General features: G+C 45.6%; 1 protein-coding gene across 1 annotated transcript; it reads right to left on the reverse strand.

The window, feature by feature from the left end:
- Positions 1–1,438: 1,438 nt before the first annotated feature.
- On the reverse strand, positions 1,439–8,154 carry metrnla (meteorin like, glial cell differentiation regulator a). The gene is made up of 4 exons (XM_070982088.1): positions 7,821–8,154; positions 5,704–6,092; positions 2,488–2,547; positions 1,439–2,344 (listed from the first exon to the last, which is right to left on the reverse strand). Exons 1-4 carry the CDS (start codon positions 7,916–7,918, stop codon positions 2,031–2,033), a joined length of 861 nt encoding a protein of 286 aa, XP_070838189.1. The 5' UTR covers positions 7,919–8,154; the 3' UTR covers positions 1,439–2,030.
- Between the last annotated feature and the right edge of the window lie 6,643 nt (positions 8,155–14,797).

Consider the following 14,797-nt stretch of genomic DNA (forward strand, 5'->3'; position numbering starts at 1 on the left):
TTTGCTCTGTAAGCCTTTGTGCAGTGGATTAGAGTACAGAGGACACCATCAACACTTTGGACATCTATGCAGTCATTGATTATGCTGTTAGGGAATCACCTGAAGACTTGGTGCATCTGTTACCAGCAGCTGAGAGGAAGGAGAGAGGGAGGTCTGACACCCAGGACAGCTGGACCAGCAAAGAACCCAACAGCCAAGTAATGCCCACTGACCCTCCTCTTCCTCCTCCGGGGCTCCTGGTCTTAAAGCCAGAGCGAGAAGGTTCACAGTAAGGCATCGTTACCATAGAAACTCTGTTTGCATTTCCCAGTGAGCAATTCTGCTCCGCTGGCTTTCAGCTGGAATTCAGGCATTCAGTTCAATGCACAGTGCCGTCTGGAAAAGCAATTGTCTATGCGGGGCAACTTATTGAAAGGCATTCTAGGTGCATTTCCGTTTAAGTGAAAAGGCAGACAGAAAGGGCCTGGGCCATGAACGGGATGTCATCCCAACACGCCTGGCTCGCAGGCTGCATCATCTGGCGTGGCAGCACAGCCAAGAGCTCCAATAACCTGACTCGTTCCTTGTGTTTTTATTCGAGGTGATGAAAATGAAAAGCTACTATTTAATCAGGGAGCCTGAGCAGAACTGTACATGCCAATCAAAATCTGGAGTGTGGTTGGAGAGTGGCGCTTTCTGCTGCGTGCCCAGTCACTGGGCTGTATTCAGGTCTGTCTTCAGTCGTCTCTCTCATACCAGGCTGCTGCGCTGGAACAAAGAGGCCTTTCACATTGACCTTGACACACGGCCACCCCCATCACCACAGGAACCAGCGCAGAGGAATCCACTCCAGCTCTCTGATATCAATCTCTCTGTAGCCCTGGCAGACGGTCCCAGCTCAAGGCTGAGGTGAACCTTGGAGAGGAGGCTAATGCATATCATATGAGTGTGTTTTGATTCCAACAGAGGATAAAAAAAATAACCCGTTAGCACCACTGTGAATATTATATCCGATGTGAAATTACCCACAACGTCCATCTAAGTTCGGGTTTATAGAGTCAGTGTGTCAAAATAAATTAGCTTTAATAGAATTAGGGCCGAAACTAATGACTATATTTGATCGTTTGTTTGGATTACAACATAAAAAAAAATGTAAAAAAGTGCTGTTCAGTTTCCCACAGCTGAAGGAGATGTATTCAGATGTCTTTATGTCCAAAACCAAAAAATACTCAGTTCAGAGTAATATAAAAGGAGAAAAAAGCAAAGACTCAAATTAGAGAGGCTGCAAAGAGGTAAAGTTTGGCTTTTTGCTTAAAAAAAAGACATTTTCTGCTGAAAATGCAGGATAATTCCTCATGGAAATCTAGAAAGTATAAAATTAGACACCTGTCTCAAGTCATAATCCAAAAAGTTAGATTTGTCCTACTGCAAGCGTCACACCACAGATATCAACGCTGTTCCAGGGAATAAAAGCTTTTATTCTCAAGGGCAAAAAAACAAGATCTTGCTTCTTTTGATGTGCTTTTTTTTTTTTTTTTTTAAACAATTGTACAGCCTGAAAAAACACATAAATTCAGGCATTAAATTGCGAATCTTTTTTTTAAACAAAATAAAAATAAGAGGCTTTCACTTTATACATTTCTGTCATAAGAAATAACTTCAGAACTGTACATCAAGCTTTTTACAAAGCACGCAGAGCTTCAAAATATACAATGTTCATTCACATTTTATACACATAAAAAGAAACCAAATGGGGTTTTTTGCTACATTTAAAACCTGGGAGTTCCTGGTCTCCGAAAAAAGGCAGTCCGAACACGTTCCACGTTGAGTCACGTTCGGCCTCCAGAGCAGAGTCCATCCAGCGTGCTGCTTGGCAACATTCAGGAGCTCCGTTCTTTGTCTCCAAAGAGTCACGAGATGGCAGGAGAGGAGAGAGGCTGTGCCACCGGGCCAGTCCGTCAGTCTATCTCTGCTTAGCGTGCACACTTGGTTCACCTCCTCCCCACCCAGTGAGGGCCTGTCCTGTTTCCGAGCACGGGCAGGTAACACGCTCAGTCAGTATCCACATGACAGGGGTTGGTCCCCTGCTGCTGCGCCTCCTGATACAACCGCAGGAAGTCTTTGTAGCGTGGAGCGCAGCCCATCCAGGCCTCGCCAAACCTCACCGTCCCCGTGAAGAGGAACTCGCCCTCGCCAGACCTCACCCCACACTGAAGGGGCATCTTGATGTGGCCGATCCAGCTCCGTACCCTCACGCCCCCAGATGCAAAGACCTGGGTCTTCTGTCTGTAGAGGCGGCTGATCTCCACCGTGACAGACGAGTGCTCCTCCTCCTGCTCCACCTTCTTAATGCTGCCCCGTGCCACTGAAAACATCAAGCAGGAAGGCAAGATTTAGATGCTGGTAATGGCTGTATTTCATGCTACACAGAATGTTTTCATTGGACATTTCTGCACGCCATACAGCAGCGGGAAACCTATAATTCTTCCGAGCTGCGTTTTAACTTACCAAAGTCATTGGTGCAGACTGCTAGAAGCATCTCAGCGTCGGTGCACGGCTGGCAGGGCGCTAAATGGAAATAAAAAAGAGGGTGGATGAGTTTTGGAGGCAAATTTTGAAACAAAAATAGGAAGTCCATGATTTCTTTTGCACGCCCGGTCCTGCAGCATGATAAAAAACTCTCTGACGTTTCAGTTAAGTACCACTTGCACACAACTGCGTTTGGGCCAGCCATGTTACAGTATGTGCTCCTCACACGCACGCACGCACGCACGCACGCACGCACGCACGCACGCACGCACGCACGCACGCACGCACGCACACACACACACACACACACACACACACACACACACACACACACACACACACACACGCACACACGCACACACACACACACACACACACAGAAACTCCCAATTGGGGTCACAGTGATTTCCATCCCCACAGATTATTTATTTACAAAGACGGCAGGGCAGCATTCAGCTGTCATGAGCTCGGGGGTTTAACACCAACCAGAGCTGGGCATGCTGCTGACGGTCAAAAAAAAAAACCTGATGAGTGTTTAGTGCTCTTGGGGGCAGGAGGAACCCACTTGATACTCCATGACAAACAAGGACCAGATGAAAAGGATACAAAGGCTACATCTTTGACCTGAGCTCTGTTAGCCCTTCAGCAGGCCTGCTGGGACTGAAACAGCAAGTCTCAATACTCACATCAAGTACAGTTTTTAGCAGCCGTAAAAGTGAAAATCACTTCAGAGAACGGGGGCAGATTTGACAAAATTACACAAAAAGCTCCCACATTATCCCATTTTGTCTGGAACGATAAAAGGAAGCCATGAGAGGACGTGCTCTCACATCCAGAGGGCAAATAACTGGCTGTAAAAAAAAGTGAAACAGCCTCTACAAAGTACTTGAAGAGCCTACCCCAGGCTACATTTCACCTATGACTGGTGGCAAGCTGCAACTCAGCCTGCCCACAACCAGAGTGCTTTATAGCAGGAGAAAGAGCCCTAAATGAGAGCAGTCAAGTCGATGATTAGTTGACTCAGGTGGTCCTGCGGCTAGCCTGACCAGAACGCCTTTATTAGCCCTAGATCTGCTGTGGTTTCAGCGGCACAGAGGGGCAGGTGGACAGAGGAGGATGGGGGTGGGCAGCAGAGGGAGAGGTGTCGAGTCAGCAGTTGGCTGAGGGTGGGGAGGCAGTGGGTTTCCATCCATAAAATCAGAGGAAGAATGATTAAAAATGGTTATTCAGGTGGATTTGGTGCACTGGAAACCACCCTGGTTTACAAAGTCTGGTCATAAATCTGAAAAATAATCTAGTTGAGAAATGATGCATCCTGGGAACAAATATGCAGACCCTAAAATAAGCCCAAAAACAGAGATGTGCCATCTTTAGGAGCAGAGCTGGAGCTTATTTTGAGCTGACTTGTCCGAAGTTGAGGGTGAGGGGTGAGGCATGCCTTAGGTCAGCTTGTGTAGCAACACGAGGTGCTGCCTGCATCACCAGAGAGGTCAGAGGGCAAACAGCCACAAGCTCGGGCGGCTTAAGAACAGCTGGAGAGCCGGGACGCTTCAGAGGGGCCGACCTCCCCCCTGAGCGGAGTGCAAAGGCCCTTTGAAGTGAGCCTACGTGCTGCCATAGCATCAGCGTGGCCTAAACCCGGGGGTGTTTTCTCTTTCCTCCGCAGCAGAGCCGAGCGGGGCTCACATGTCAGACATGAAACAGAACCACAGGAATGGGCTGAGAGCCGAGTCAGCATCTCTCTCTGGCCCGTGCACATGCAGCGCCACTCTGATCAGAACCACTTCACAGGGCCGGAGAGGGATGAGGGATGGGATGAGTGGTGAAGAGAGGGGGAGGGTGGGCGGAGGGACACGATACAGTGTCCCTGCAACATCTGGACCCTGATGCATTCCTCTGTAATGGAGCACAACTTGCTAATACCACTCGCCACTGCCGAAAACCACTTCAAACAGCTGGGAAGAGAGAGGGAAGATATATGACATGGAGGGTAATGAAAAGGAAAATACTGGAATGATAAATAGACAAGAAAGAAGAGGTAGGAAATAGTGAGACAGAGGGGAAGAATAATTTAAGTGAGCTGAAAGGCAGGCCCAGGGAGTGTCAGCGAGACACGAAGGAGTGGGGGGAAAAATAAGCCTATATGCTCCGAGAAGGTCCTCCCAACATCTGGCTGGAGACACATTCCAGTTTGACGGTGAGCAACTCAATCCCAGCACAGCGGGTCAGAGAGAAGTGGAGAGGAAAGAAACGGAGGGGGAAAAAAAGAAGATGAGAAGAAGCGAAAGGAGCAATCAATCCACCAGCTCGGGCTTCAGATGACACGAGACCTCTGTCTTTGTGAATCATCCCAGTCCTATCTCAGGCCACATCACACACCCAGATTATACTCCAGAGCTGAGCGCAGCACACTAATGTGGTCAAAACAACTCCGAGCTCACTCCTCTACATTTAACCCGCTCCCTCTGTCCGCCGTGCCAGATAATGACGCAGGATGTGGATACGTGAACCCAGAGAGCCGTAAAAACAGATGTGGGCCCGATACTGCTCAGATTTTTGCTTTAGGTGGAAAAAAACACGGTTACTAGCACAGTTGTGCAGCTTGAAACTGTGCAGGTTTGGCAGGTACGCAGCGTGAAAATAGACGGCTGTTTTTCAACGGAGGCCCTCTGTTTGGCTGTGCCCCTCCACACACAAGCCACCCCACCCCACCCACCCCAGAGCCAAAAAAAAAAAAAAACAGGTTAGAGCCAAGTCAGATCAAGTGTGGAGAGTTGTGAAATGAGCTCAGATATGAAGATCTCATCCTAAAAAACACAAGTTCAATAAAGACCTGAAGGCCTCGCATTCTCAAGTTTTGATCATTGCTGCGAAATAAATTCTCCCAAAACCAAAACGCACAGATGCCGCGACCGGAGAAATGGACTTTGGCTTCAGGATTAGCAGCGTGCTGGAGCAAATGTTGAGTTTCCTACTGTTAGAGTCCAACTTAATAAAAGTTTCCACCAGTAGATGGCTGCATTTAGTGCGCAGCACACACCGCAGGGACAAAGCACAAAGGAACCCAGTCCTACAGGGAATCAATCAAAAGGCTGTAGACCTTCATAATGGAGACTTAGAAGAAACTCAAGACTAAACTGCACGTGCGCTGCTGTTCCTGTGCTGTAGAAGCAGCATAATGGAGATGCATCTTACCGCCCAGTGCCTTTGCCTCTGGTCCCAGCCTGTCGCTGACCAGCTCGTACTGGAACGCCGTGATCCGGCGGCTGATGTCCATGTGAGGGACGGCCTCGATGAAGAGCGCCCCCTCCCGGATACCAAAGCACTGCACCTTGCCCTGAGCCTGGTCCTGCTCGCGCAGCAGCAGCCGCAGCTTGCCGTTACGGTCCAGGTAGATGTTGGTGCCTCTGGAGTCTGCGGAGGGTTTGATGCAGACGGAGAGGCGGGCGGCGGCAGAGGAGACCGTGTTGGGTCGGAGGTTGACAATGATGGCCCCCGTGGGATAGAGCCACTCCAGAGAGCCCTGGGAGCAACGCAAGTACACCTGCTCCACATCCCTGGCGTGGCCTTCATGAGTCAGACCGCTGGAAGAGAAGAAGCACAGACATGAACATCTGAAGAGAGGCATCATGAAGAAAGTGTACAAGCGCAGAAACCAAAGAACATGAAAGCGTTCTTTGAGGAGATGTGTTTTTCAAACTCCTCCTGAACCCTTTTACTCTTTAATGCAGCATAAAGGGAATTATTCAGTAATCCAAAAATGATTTTCTGGTCATTTATACCCCTAGTTAACTGACCAAGGTTAAGACCTCTGGCAGACTTTGAGGACATGAGACCACATTCCTCCTGAAGCATTAAGGGCCGTCTGCGCGCAAGACTGGCTGCATGACCAGTCACGAGCCGGAGCAGCCAAAATGACCTCAGCTCCAACACACACTCCCTCCCCATACCACATTGTTCCTCCCTGAGCTTTGGCAAAACGCACCACTGGCACGCTGCCTTTGGGAAGAGTTTGGAAGCAGAAATGGATGAATGGAGGGACACAGGGGCTTCTGGGCAGACAACGGCAGCAACAGTAGCTGGGCCCGCTGCATGCAAGTGCAAATGCAGGTCACGCACCGAACCTCCCCTTGCTTTCAAGCCACCAAAGAGACTGGAAGAGACTTGTCCGGGCAGCACTTCGGACTCTGGCGCCAGCATGACCAAAGGAGTCCCTCCAGAACTTAATGCCTGGTCAGGGTTTGAAAACTCCAGGCTGTCAGTCATTCTGTGGCAAAGCCAGAGGCAGGAAGCCATCAGCAGTCTACCAGCGTGTGCATGCCAAGCTCGTGGTTTGACTCTGGGGGAGAAACGCCCAGTTTCCTGAAAATGAGATGCTGAAATTCAAATTTGCCATAGATCTAAAGTAACCCAGCTGCACATGCTGAGCATATGCAGCTGAAGCCCCCGCAACCAGGCTTTCCTCAGCACGCCTCTAATTAAGTCCCTTCTAACTTCATCACTTCTGCATGCAATTAAAGGAGATTAGTCAAGAGTCTCACTAATGAACAACAGATTATTGGTTAAGAGCTCAAAGTACAGAATAGGGCCTACCCCTCCTGACTGGAGGATGAAAAACAAAACCGCACTATTTGAGGCGCAGCTTCTCAAGTGCAAAACAGATTTCAGCAGATGTTTGATGGGAGGTGAAACTTTCCAGTGCATGAGGTTTTAGAAATATTTGAAACCATAAATACTGAAAAGCTCGAGGGAGATCTGTGCATGTAATCCTGCGACTATTTTCAGTCTGTGTGTTTTTTTATGTTAGACAAAAAAAAAAAAATAAAATCCAACATCAGCATCATAAATAACGTTTAATCATCAGATATCATGAGCAATTAATCAATACTAAACTCATGTTATTCCAAACAGCAGGCACACATCTATTAAAACACATCGGTGAGTTTCATCTGGAAGCGATCAGGTCATTTTGTCAATTAGTCATTCATAAATTCAGCAAAACCCAAATCAAAACTCACGTGTCCGTGAAACCATTTTCATATCATTTCCTCTCACCTTACAGAAAAAAATTAACACGCTTCATGAAGTTGATTTCATTTGTTCTACATTTCTGTTCTGATTTCTCACTCTCTCTCTCTCTCTCTCTCTCTCTCTCTCTCTCTCTCTGAACTCCGCTGCCTGCTCGCTAGAGTTTCGGTGACGCTCGTTTCAGTTCGCCTCGGTTCGCGTTCCTTCACACTTTCTTGAAATCTCTTATTTTTTTTAATAAACATTTTAACCCTGTGTTTCATAAAGAGGGTCGTGAAGCTCACCTGCCCTTCCAGCTGCACTGGTCGCTTGAGTATTGGCAGAAAGAAATCCGACAGAGAAGCAGGAGAGGCAGCAGGGAGGCCAGCATCGGGGTGAGCATGTTTATGTCGCGGCTCACTTCGCCTCCTCTCGGGTGAAACTATGATGAAGTCCGCCGCCGTGTTTCCAGCGACATATCGTTTCCATGTGCCCGCGGCTGGCTGCGCGCTGCTCCCCGGGGTTTCTTCTTCTATTCCCGGATGGCTCAGAGGACTAACGGCGCTGATGAACACCCGCTCGTGGCGCCCTGGTGCTGACAGCCCTCCGTAAAATGCGGACTGAGCTCAGTTTCGACTCCGCTCCTGCAGCCCTGATGGCTCTCCACGTCACACCCCATTCACGGCGGTCCATCACGTATGCTGCCTTCACGTGCTCAGCCGAGGGTACGAGCTTTTAGCTTCGCAGTACAAAACGACAGTTGTGCATTCAGATTGTAGAAAGTTGGTTTTATCATGCAGTGGTAGAAAAAAAGGGATGCTTGATTTTAATGAACTTACTCAAGAAACATAAATATGACGGACTTTACAACTGCTTAACATTAAACACAAAGGGTGCCAAACAGTTTTAATACCACAGTGTAGAAATGCAGTGAATGCATTAAAGGGTTACTTAAAAACGAAAAAGTATCACCTAAAAGTAAAATTATGTAGAACAGTCCATTTCAGGATTGTGAAGTTCCAATGACGCCTTAACCTGTATTAATACATCATAATTTACTTGTTGATTAGATTTTGTATTGTTAGTCTGAATATGACAAGTAACTTAAATTCTTTAAAAAAAATGCATCCAAGTCAGAAAAATAGAAATACTGTCGTAATGTACTTTCCACCACTACATACGACCAATTAAGCTTTAATAAAAATGAAGATTTGTTCTTGTTTGTTGGTTTTTAGTTTTGCTTGTGTGGTCGTGACAGTTATTTACACACCAACTGTGCCAACTCTATGTTATTTGTTTACTTAAAATACAAAAAAGGAAATTTTCTCTTTGCCATTCTAGAAGAATAATTATTTTGTGATCACATCATAGCAGGAAAGATATTCTGTGTTAAGTGTGTAATTATTTTGTGAAAAAGATATTAAAAATAGGCTAATATGCCTTCTCTGGCATTATTAAATGAGTTGAGGTACTTTTGAATAACTTAATCATGACAGAAAATTCACACCTTCCCATGAATTTGTAGGGATGTGTCGAGATGACAACAGGTTAGAGAGTTCCGACAGCCCGTGAAGTAAGCATACAAGTAAAGCCTTTTTAACAGCACCCCTACATGCTCACTTTTTTAATTTTTTTAAAATTTTTTTGTTATATTTAGCATTATTCCTAAATTAATAAGGGGCTTCCACGAGCCTTTTCACCCACTTTTCTAAAGTTAGTGAAGTCAAATGAGGGGAAATAAAAAGAAGTAGAAGAAGAATTTGTTAACATTGGCTTATGATTGGTACATGGATTTAGCTAGTATCATTATCACAGCATCATTATCATGGCGAGCTTTCTCTTAAATTAATCAGGATCTTATTAAAACTGCCCACAGAATAAAGCAACACAACTGTGTTATTGCTCAGTTTTTCTGCATTGTGCAACCAACAGTTTTCAGCAATTGCACAATAAGTTGAAATGCAAGAGCTGAAAAGTGATGAGTGTTTATGTTATGTGTTATAGACATGTAGCACATTAGCAATTAATGACCACCATAGATTTGTATTTGTCAAAAATGATGCCACAAAACGTGGATCTGTAGGAATTTTACTCACTGTTTTTGAGTATATTGGCTGTTTTCATGTTCAGATGATTTCTTGTCTGCACAGAGGAACCAGCTGGAATTAGAACATTATGGTTCAGTGCTCTGGTCACAGCCCCACAAACATTTGCAAATAGCAGCCACATCAAGGAATAAATGAATGAAAGTCCTAAGTACTGGTCGAGTAAACACAACTTCATGTTGTTTCATGTGAAATAATGGAGGCCTTATATCTAAAATTCAAAATAATGACACAGTGGCTCCACGATTTAAATTTATTCTACAATAGTTCATTCATGAGTGGGAATCTGGAAAACTGCATGTCAGAAAACCACACCATGCCTTCCAGACAGCGCTCAGGTCAAAGAGTCATGCAGAACATCCAAAGAAAATAATAATCATTATCAATTTACATAATCAAGTCTGACAACCGATCTATAACTTTATGACACATAAGTCCCAACCAAAGTTTGAAGGCAGCACTCTTGAGCTGTAAAGTTTACTACGCAGCTCTGTTTCCAAGCACAGCAGGAGCTGCAGGGACTTGCACGACAGCGGGGTCCGTTACCACTGGGTGCATCTGTAAACATAAACTACTCATCACTCAAATCGTGGATCCTGGGTTTTCTTATGGAACAAGATGTTTTGTGTGTGTGTGTGTGTGTGTGTGTGTGTGTGTGGATGGAGTTGCGCATGGGAAAGAAACCCGTCTGACAAGGAAAACCAGAGCAGTTTGTAACTGCTACCTTTCCTCTCTGGTGTCCTAGGATTTGGGATTGTTTGTGGCTGGTTGATGATCGACACGTCTTTATTTGGGGCCTGACATACAGGGTGCATGTCCGAGCCTGGGGCTCATGCCATCAAAGGGCCCCACAAACCTCAGACACGTGTGCATATAGGTTTTTTGATTTGACTTCAGATTGTCTCTCTCTTATAAAATTGCGCAAACTCGACATCATCTTCCAGACTTGTACATTGAGCAACATTTTGGCTGGTGAGTGTGCGCTCTGTTTTCCATATAGTCCTTTCTGTATTGCAGGCTGTTTGGGAGTTATACCTTCTGATGAGGTAACAGAACCGCGAGACGTGCCTGAACACGAGGTCTGAGGAAGCATCATAATGACACCTGTGCTGTTATGCCAAAGCTACACCTGTAAGAGTTTCTCAACGATGTCTGTTAACTTACAACACTTCTTGTCCCCATTCCTTGTTATGGTCTAAGATTAAAGGGCAACTCCACCACCGATTTTACACATTAAAGTCTTTTTACAGGTCTTGCTCACATCTTAACTGGAGTCAAATCCCTTCACACTTAAAGCCAATTCTGATTCGGACTGAGGAGAACGACTGCTAAGAGCAACGGCTTCACTGTCAACAGCTATTTCACTTTTTCCAGCTTTTAGAATTGAGCATACTGTGTTTATGTGTGCATAAATAATGGGACAATAACTGTACTGTAGTATTTAGTATGCATGCTATCTGATGTATGTCCTTCAGCTCAAAACTCAAGCATCAGCAGAAAAGCAATCAACAACAATTTTGCCGGAGGATTTGCTGCTTGTCTTGGTTTAAAAGTGCTGTAAAAGGAATTTTATGGGTTTTGAACTGTCGGCCAGACGTAACAAGACATTTAAAAATGCCACCTTGAATTGAGATGGGTATTTTGTTTGACATTTTAACGACATAATAATTAGCCAGCCCTTCTCAAAGTCTGTTCAGAATGATTAAACACCCATTTCCCAGAGAAATTAATGTCTTTTACGAAGGGTGCGTGTTATTCCAGTTGCTCGGTCACTTGCTGTTAGTGTTTGTTATTTTCCCTCTCGCTGCAGCTTCAAGGAAGCGGCTTCAGCTCTCACCCTCCACCTGTCAGAAGTTTCACTGGTGGTTGGAGCACGGGAAGACGGGGGTGGGGGGAGAGGGAGAAAAAACAAATCGATGACAGATAGCAGGAGACTGAAAAACAGACAGTTAATCATACAGTGCGCTCCGGTTGTTGGCTCCTGATTGAAACTTGGCAGAAGAAACATGACATTCAGAACAGAAGCAGTGAGGTGCAGCTGAAATTAAAGGATTAGGAGCATTTGGTAAATATGTGTTCTGTAGCCCGGGATAGTGAGGTAGAACACAAGTGCAGTTTAAGGCGGCAGGGAGGGAGGGGGAGGTTTGGGGGGAGGGGTGGGATTGCTTCTTCTTTTTTTTTTTTTTTTTCAGGCCTGTTGTCACCAAACTTTTGCTGCGTGTGACTCACTTTATGCCCTGGGCTGGCCTCCAGGTGAAAAAGCAGTCATAAAGTAGACTGGGCTGCCGACAGGATGTGATTTTTATGTGTGTTTGCTTGTACGTGTGTGTCCTCACTGTCCCTCCTCTCTGTTTTTTTCCTTAATTGTCTCACTGCGGCAAAGCAAGAAACCCGTCTTGTAAAGGACTAAACAAACCGGCGAACAAACCCATTGTTCTCCTCTGGGTTTAAAAGATAGAGTTCACTGATCCATTTGGCTCAGCTCTTCGCTGTCTGGAGTTAATTTTCAACCACCTCCAAACCCTCAATGCTAAACCTCCTGCTCCGAGAACCAGTTTGCCAAATGCCTGAAGTGCTGCTCACTTTTAGAGCTCGTCTCAACCTGTTTCATTAAGCCTCCTATCTTGGGCAGATAAAGTGTATACTGCGGCCACGCAAGCATGTCCGATATCTTGTGGTATGCACAGGCAGATTGGAAGGTGCTGATATCATGGAGAGGCCGTCTGCCTGTCATCATCCCTCTCTGGCTCCTGTCCAAACTGTCAGACATGCAGCTGAGCTCAAACATGCATGAGCATTCCTCTTCGTAAACAGGAACCCTGTCATTTTGAAGTGCCGGCCACTGTTTCTATCTCCTATGACACCTTGCAGGATTGTGTCAGACTGTGTACAGCCCAGCTGCGTCTCCACCATCAGCCCTGATCAGAGGTTGTAGTGCTGGTCTTAAAGTCAATACATCCAGTCGGAGTGGAAATATGTTGGAGGAAGTGACATATTTGAAGTATGCAGCAACTGGCACAAATTCCCTGAAGTTTTTGCAAGCCAGGGAAGACAAAGCCTGCTTTTTGTTTCAGCCCTGATGGCAATGTAAAGCTTGTGTGTATGTGCTTGTGGGAGAAAAAAAAGCCCATTGAAATCAGAGTAAAAAGACGTGGAGAAAGCCAGAAAACGTCATGGTTCTTGCGCTGTATCTTTTGCTGGCTATGTGAGGGAGATTAGATGTTGCCACAGCTACACGCTCGAGTCCGTGTTGAATTGGCCCTTGTTGCCTCCAAGCTGTTCTCAACACCACACTATCAGCTCCTTCACATCCTTCTTTCTCTCAGCGGCATGCAGAAACCTGAGGAACTACTTGCTGAGGGCTCTCAAGAAGAATTTGGGTCAGAGCTCATTTTGACACGGTTCGGTGTGAGCTAGCAGGTGGGCAGCTCTTATGAAAGCACCACAATAAAAGTGAACTCTATCTCTGCCTTTGAATTTCACAGAGATCAGATATGGATTAGGCCTGCAGGTCCAGGTGGTTCGGAGGATTAGCCAATCAGCTACCGAACATGGCGAACATCACATTGCAGGGGAAGACAGGGACCGGCGTTGGAGCTAAATTCTGACTCATTAAGGAAAGCGGAGCTGTATCGTCGCAGCATCCTTTCTCCAGGACGACTTCCGCTCGGCAGATTAGCCTCGCTGATCTGATTCTCAAGACTTCCTGTGGAGAAAGAGCTCTGGCCCATGTCCCTCCTGTTTCTTCATGGCACTGTGACATGAGAGCTTCCTTGATGCGTACACTCATTCTTTGATTCGCTCAATCAGTCCAGGATGCGGTACACAAAAAGCTTCAGCCATTAGGCACACTGATGCTGGGTGACAGCCATGATAGACTCAGAGACCGTGGGGGCGGGGGGGGGGACAAAGCTGGAGCGCTTTCCTTTGTTAATTCCTGAGTTCTCTGGCTCACACAGGGAGATCAGCTCCTTCTATCTGCCCACAGACTCTGGCATCATTCCTGTGCAATGCTTTGGCGCTAACTCTCTCGAGCTTTGCAGGAGAACATTTAAACATTTGACTATCAAAATAATATTGATTTCACGTCGGCTGTGCCAGTCTCTGTGGTGTGTCTTTTTCCTGGAATCAAAGCAAAACAGATCTTTGTGGAGTTTTAACATTGCAGGGGACGTTGTCTGTCTTCAATTCAGAGATGCAGTCATCTGCCAGTGCAGATGGGGCTTGGTCAGACTCCCTGGGCCTTTTCGATTGACGAGTGAGGTTATGTTTTTGGTTGTGGCTTCTTTATACTTTGAGGAGGAGATGTTTGAGATGTGTGCTTTTGAAGGTCTGCCTTCCACAACTGCAGCAGTGGAAGGTAACTAAGTACATTTACTCAAGTGCTGTACTTCAATACAGTTTTGATGCACTTGAGTAGTGTAACTTTCTTATCTGACAGCTTTAGTTACTTTGCAGATTAGCATTTTATATTCCGCACACACTGCAGGATTTAAAATGTTAAAGTTAATGAGACGATTTCAACCTGTTTTAGAAGAAGTCAACTGGTTTTGAGACTCTTCTCAAATAAGGTTGCATTTGTCTTGATTCTGGACCTGCGATCCTTTATTCTTCTTCGTCTTCTCTCGGGATTCTTACACTTTTCTAAAAAGTTACTGAAACAAGTTGATTTCTGTCTGAAACAACAGGAAAAAATTGGCAAATTTTCTCACTCATGGGGAAAAAATACTCGTAGAACTCAATATGTTTTTTTACAGTGAAAAACACAACATGATCATCATATTATCTAGTTAAAATGAGCTCCATCTTTGCCAGCATTAGCATTAAGATGCTGCTTGGGTGTAAGGAGCACTTTCACTTTTGATATTATGTTTCTGTGCTTTTACTTAAGTAGAGCTTAGGTGCAGGATTTTTACTTGCAGTGGAGTATTTACTTTCACTCAAGTAAAAGGTCTGAATTCTTCTTCCACCACCGCACAGCGCACCAACAAGCACAAATCACACTAACAATCTCATTTGTTTACACAGGTCAAGTGAACAAGAAAAGGAAATGCAGGAGAGGAGAACAGTTGGCCTATTGTGCTCATTCGCATGCAAAGTTTTATTTTAGCACATGGTTTGCCTGGAGAAACAACCAACAAACAATTAAGGACATAACAATCAGTCAGATCTTGGTA

The sequence above is a fragment of the Chaetodon trifascialis genome, chromosome 15 (assembly GCF_039877785.1).
Source record: "Chaetodon trifascialis isolate fChaTrf1 chromosome 15, fChaTrf1.hap1, whole genome shotgun sequence".
Lineage (NCBI taxonomy): Eukaryota > Metazoa > Chordata > Actinopteri > Chaetodontiformes > Chaetodontidae > Chaetodon > Chaetodon trifascialis.

Bases quoted from the DNA above. Each gene is read 5' to 3' on its own strand.
- metrnla (XM_070982088.1), bottom strand. From the start codon at position 7,918: ATGCTCACCCCGATGCTGGCCTCCCTGCTGCCTCTCCTGCTTCTCTGT. The intron at 6,093-7,820 runs GTGAGCTTCACG...CTTCTCTTCCAG, and splicing joins CAGTGCAGCTGGAAGGGCAG to CGGTCTGACTCATGAAGGCC. The intron at 2,345-2,487 runs GTAAGTTAAAAC...TGATGTTTTCAG, and splicing joins AGTCTGCACCAATGACTTTG to TGGCACGGGGCAGCATTAAG.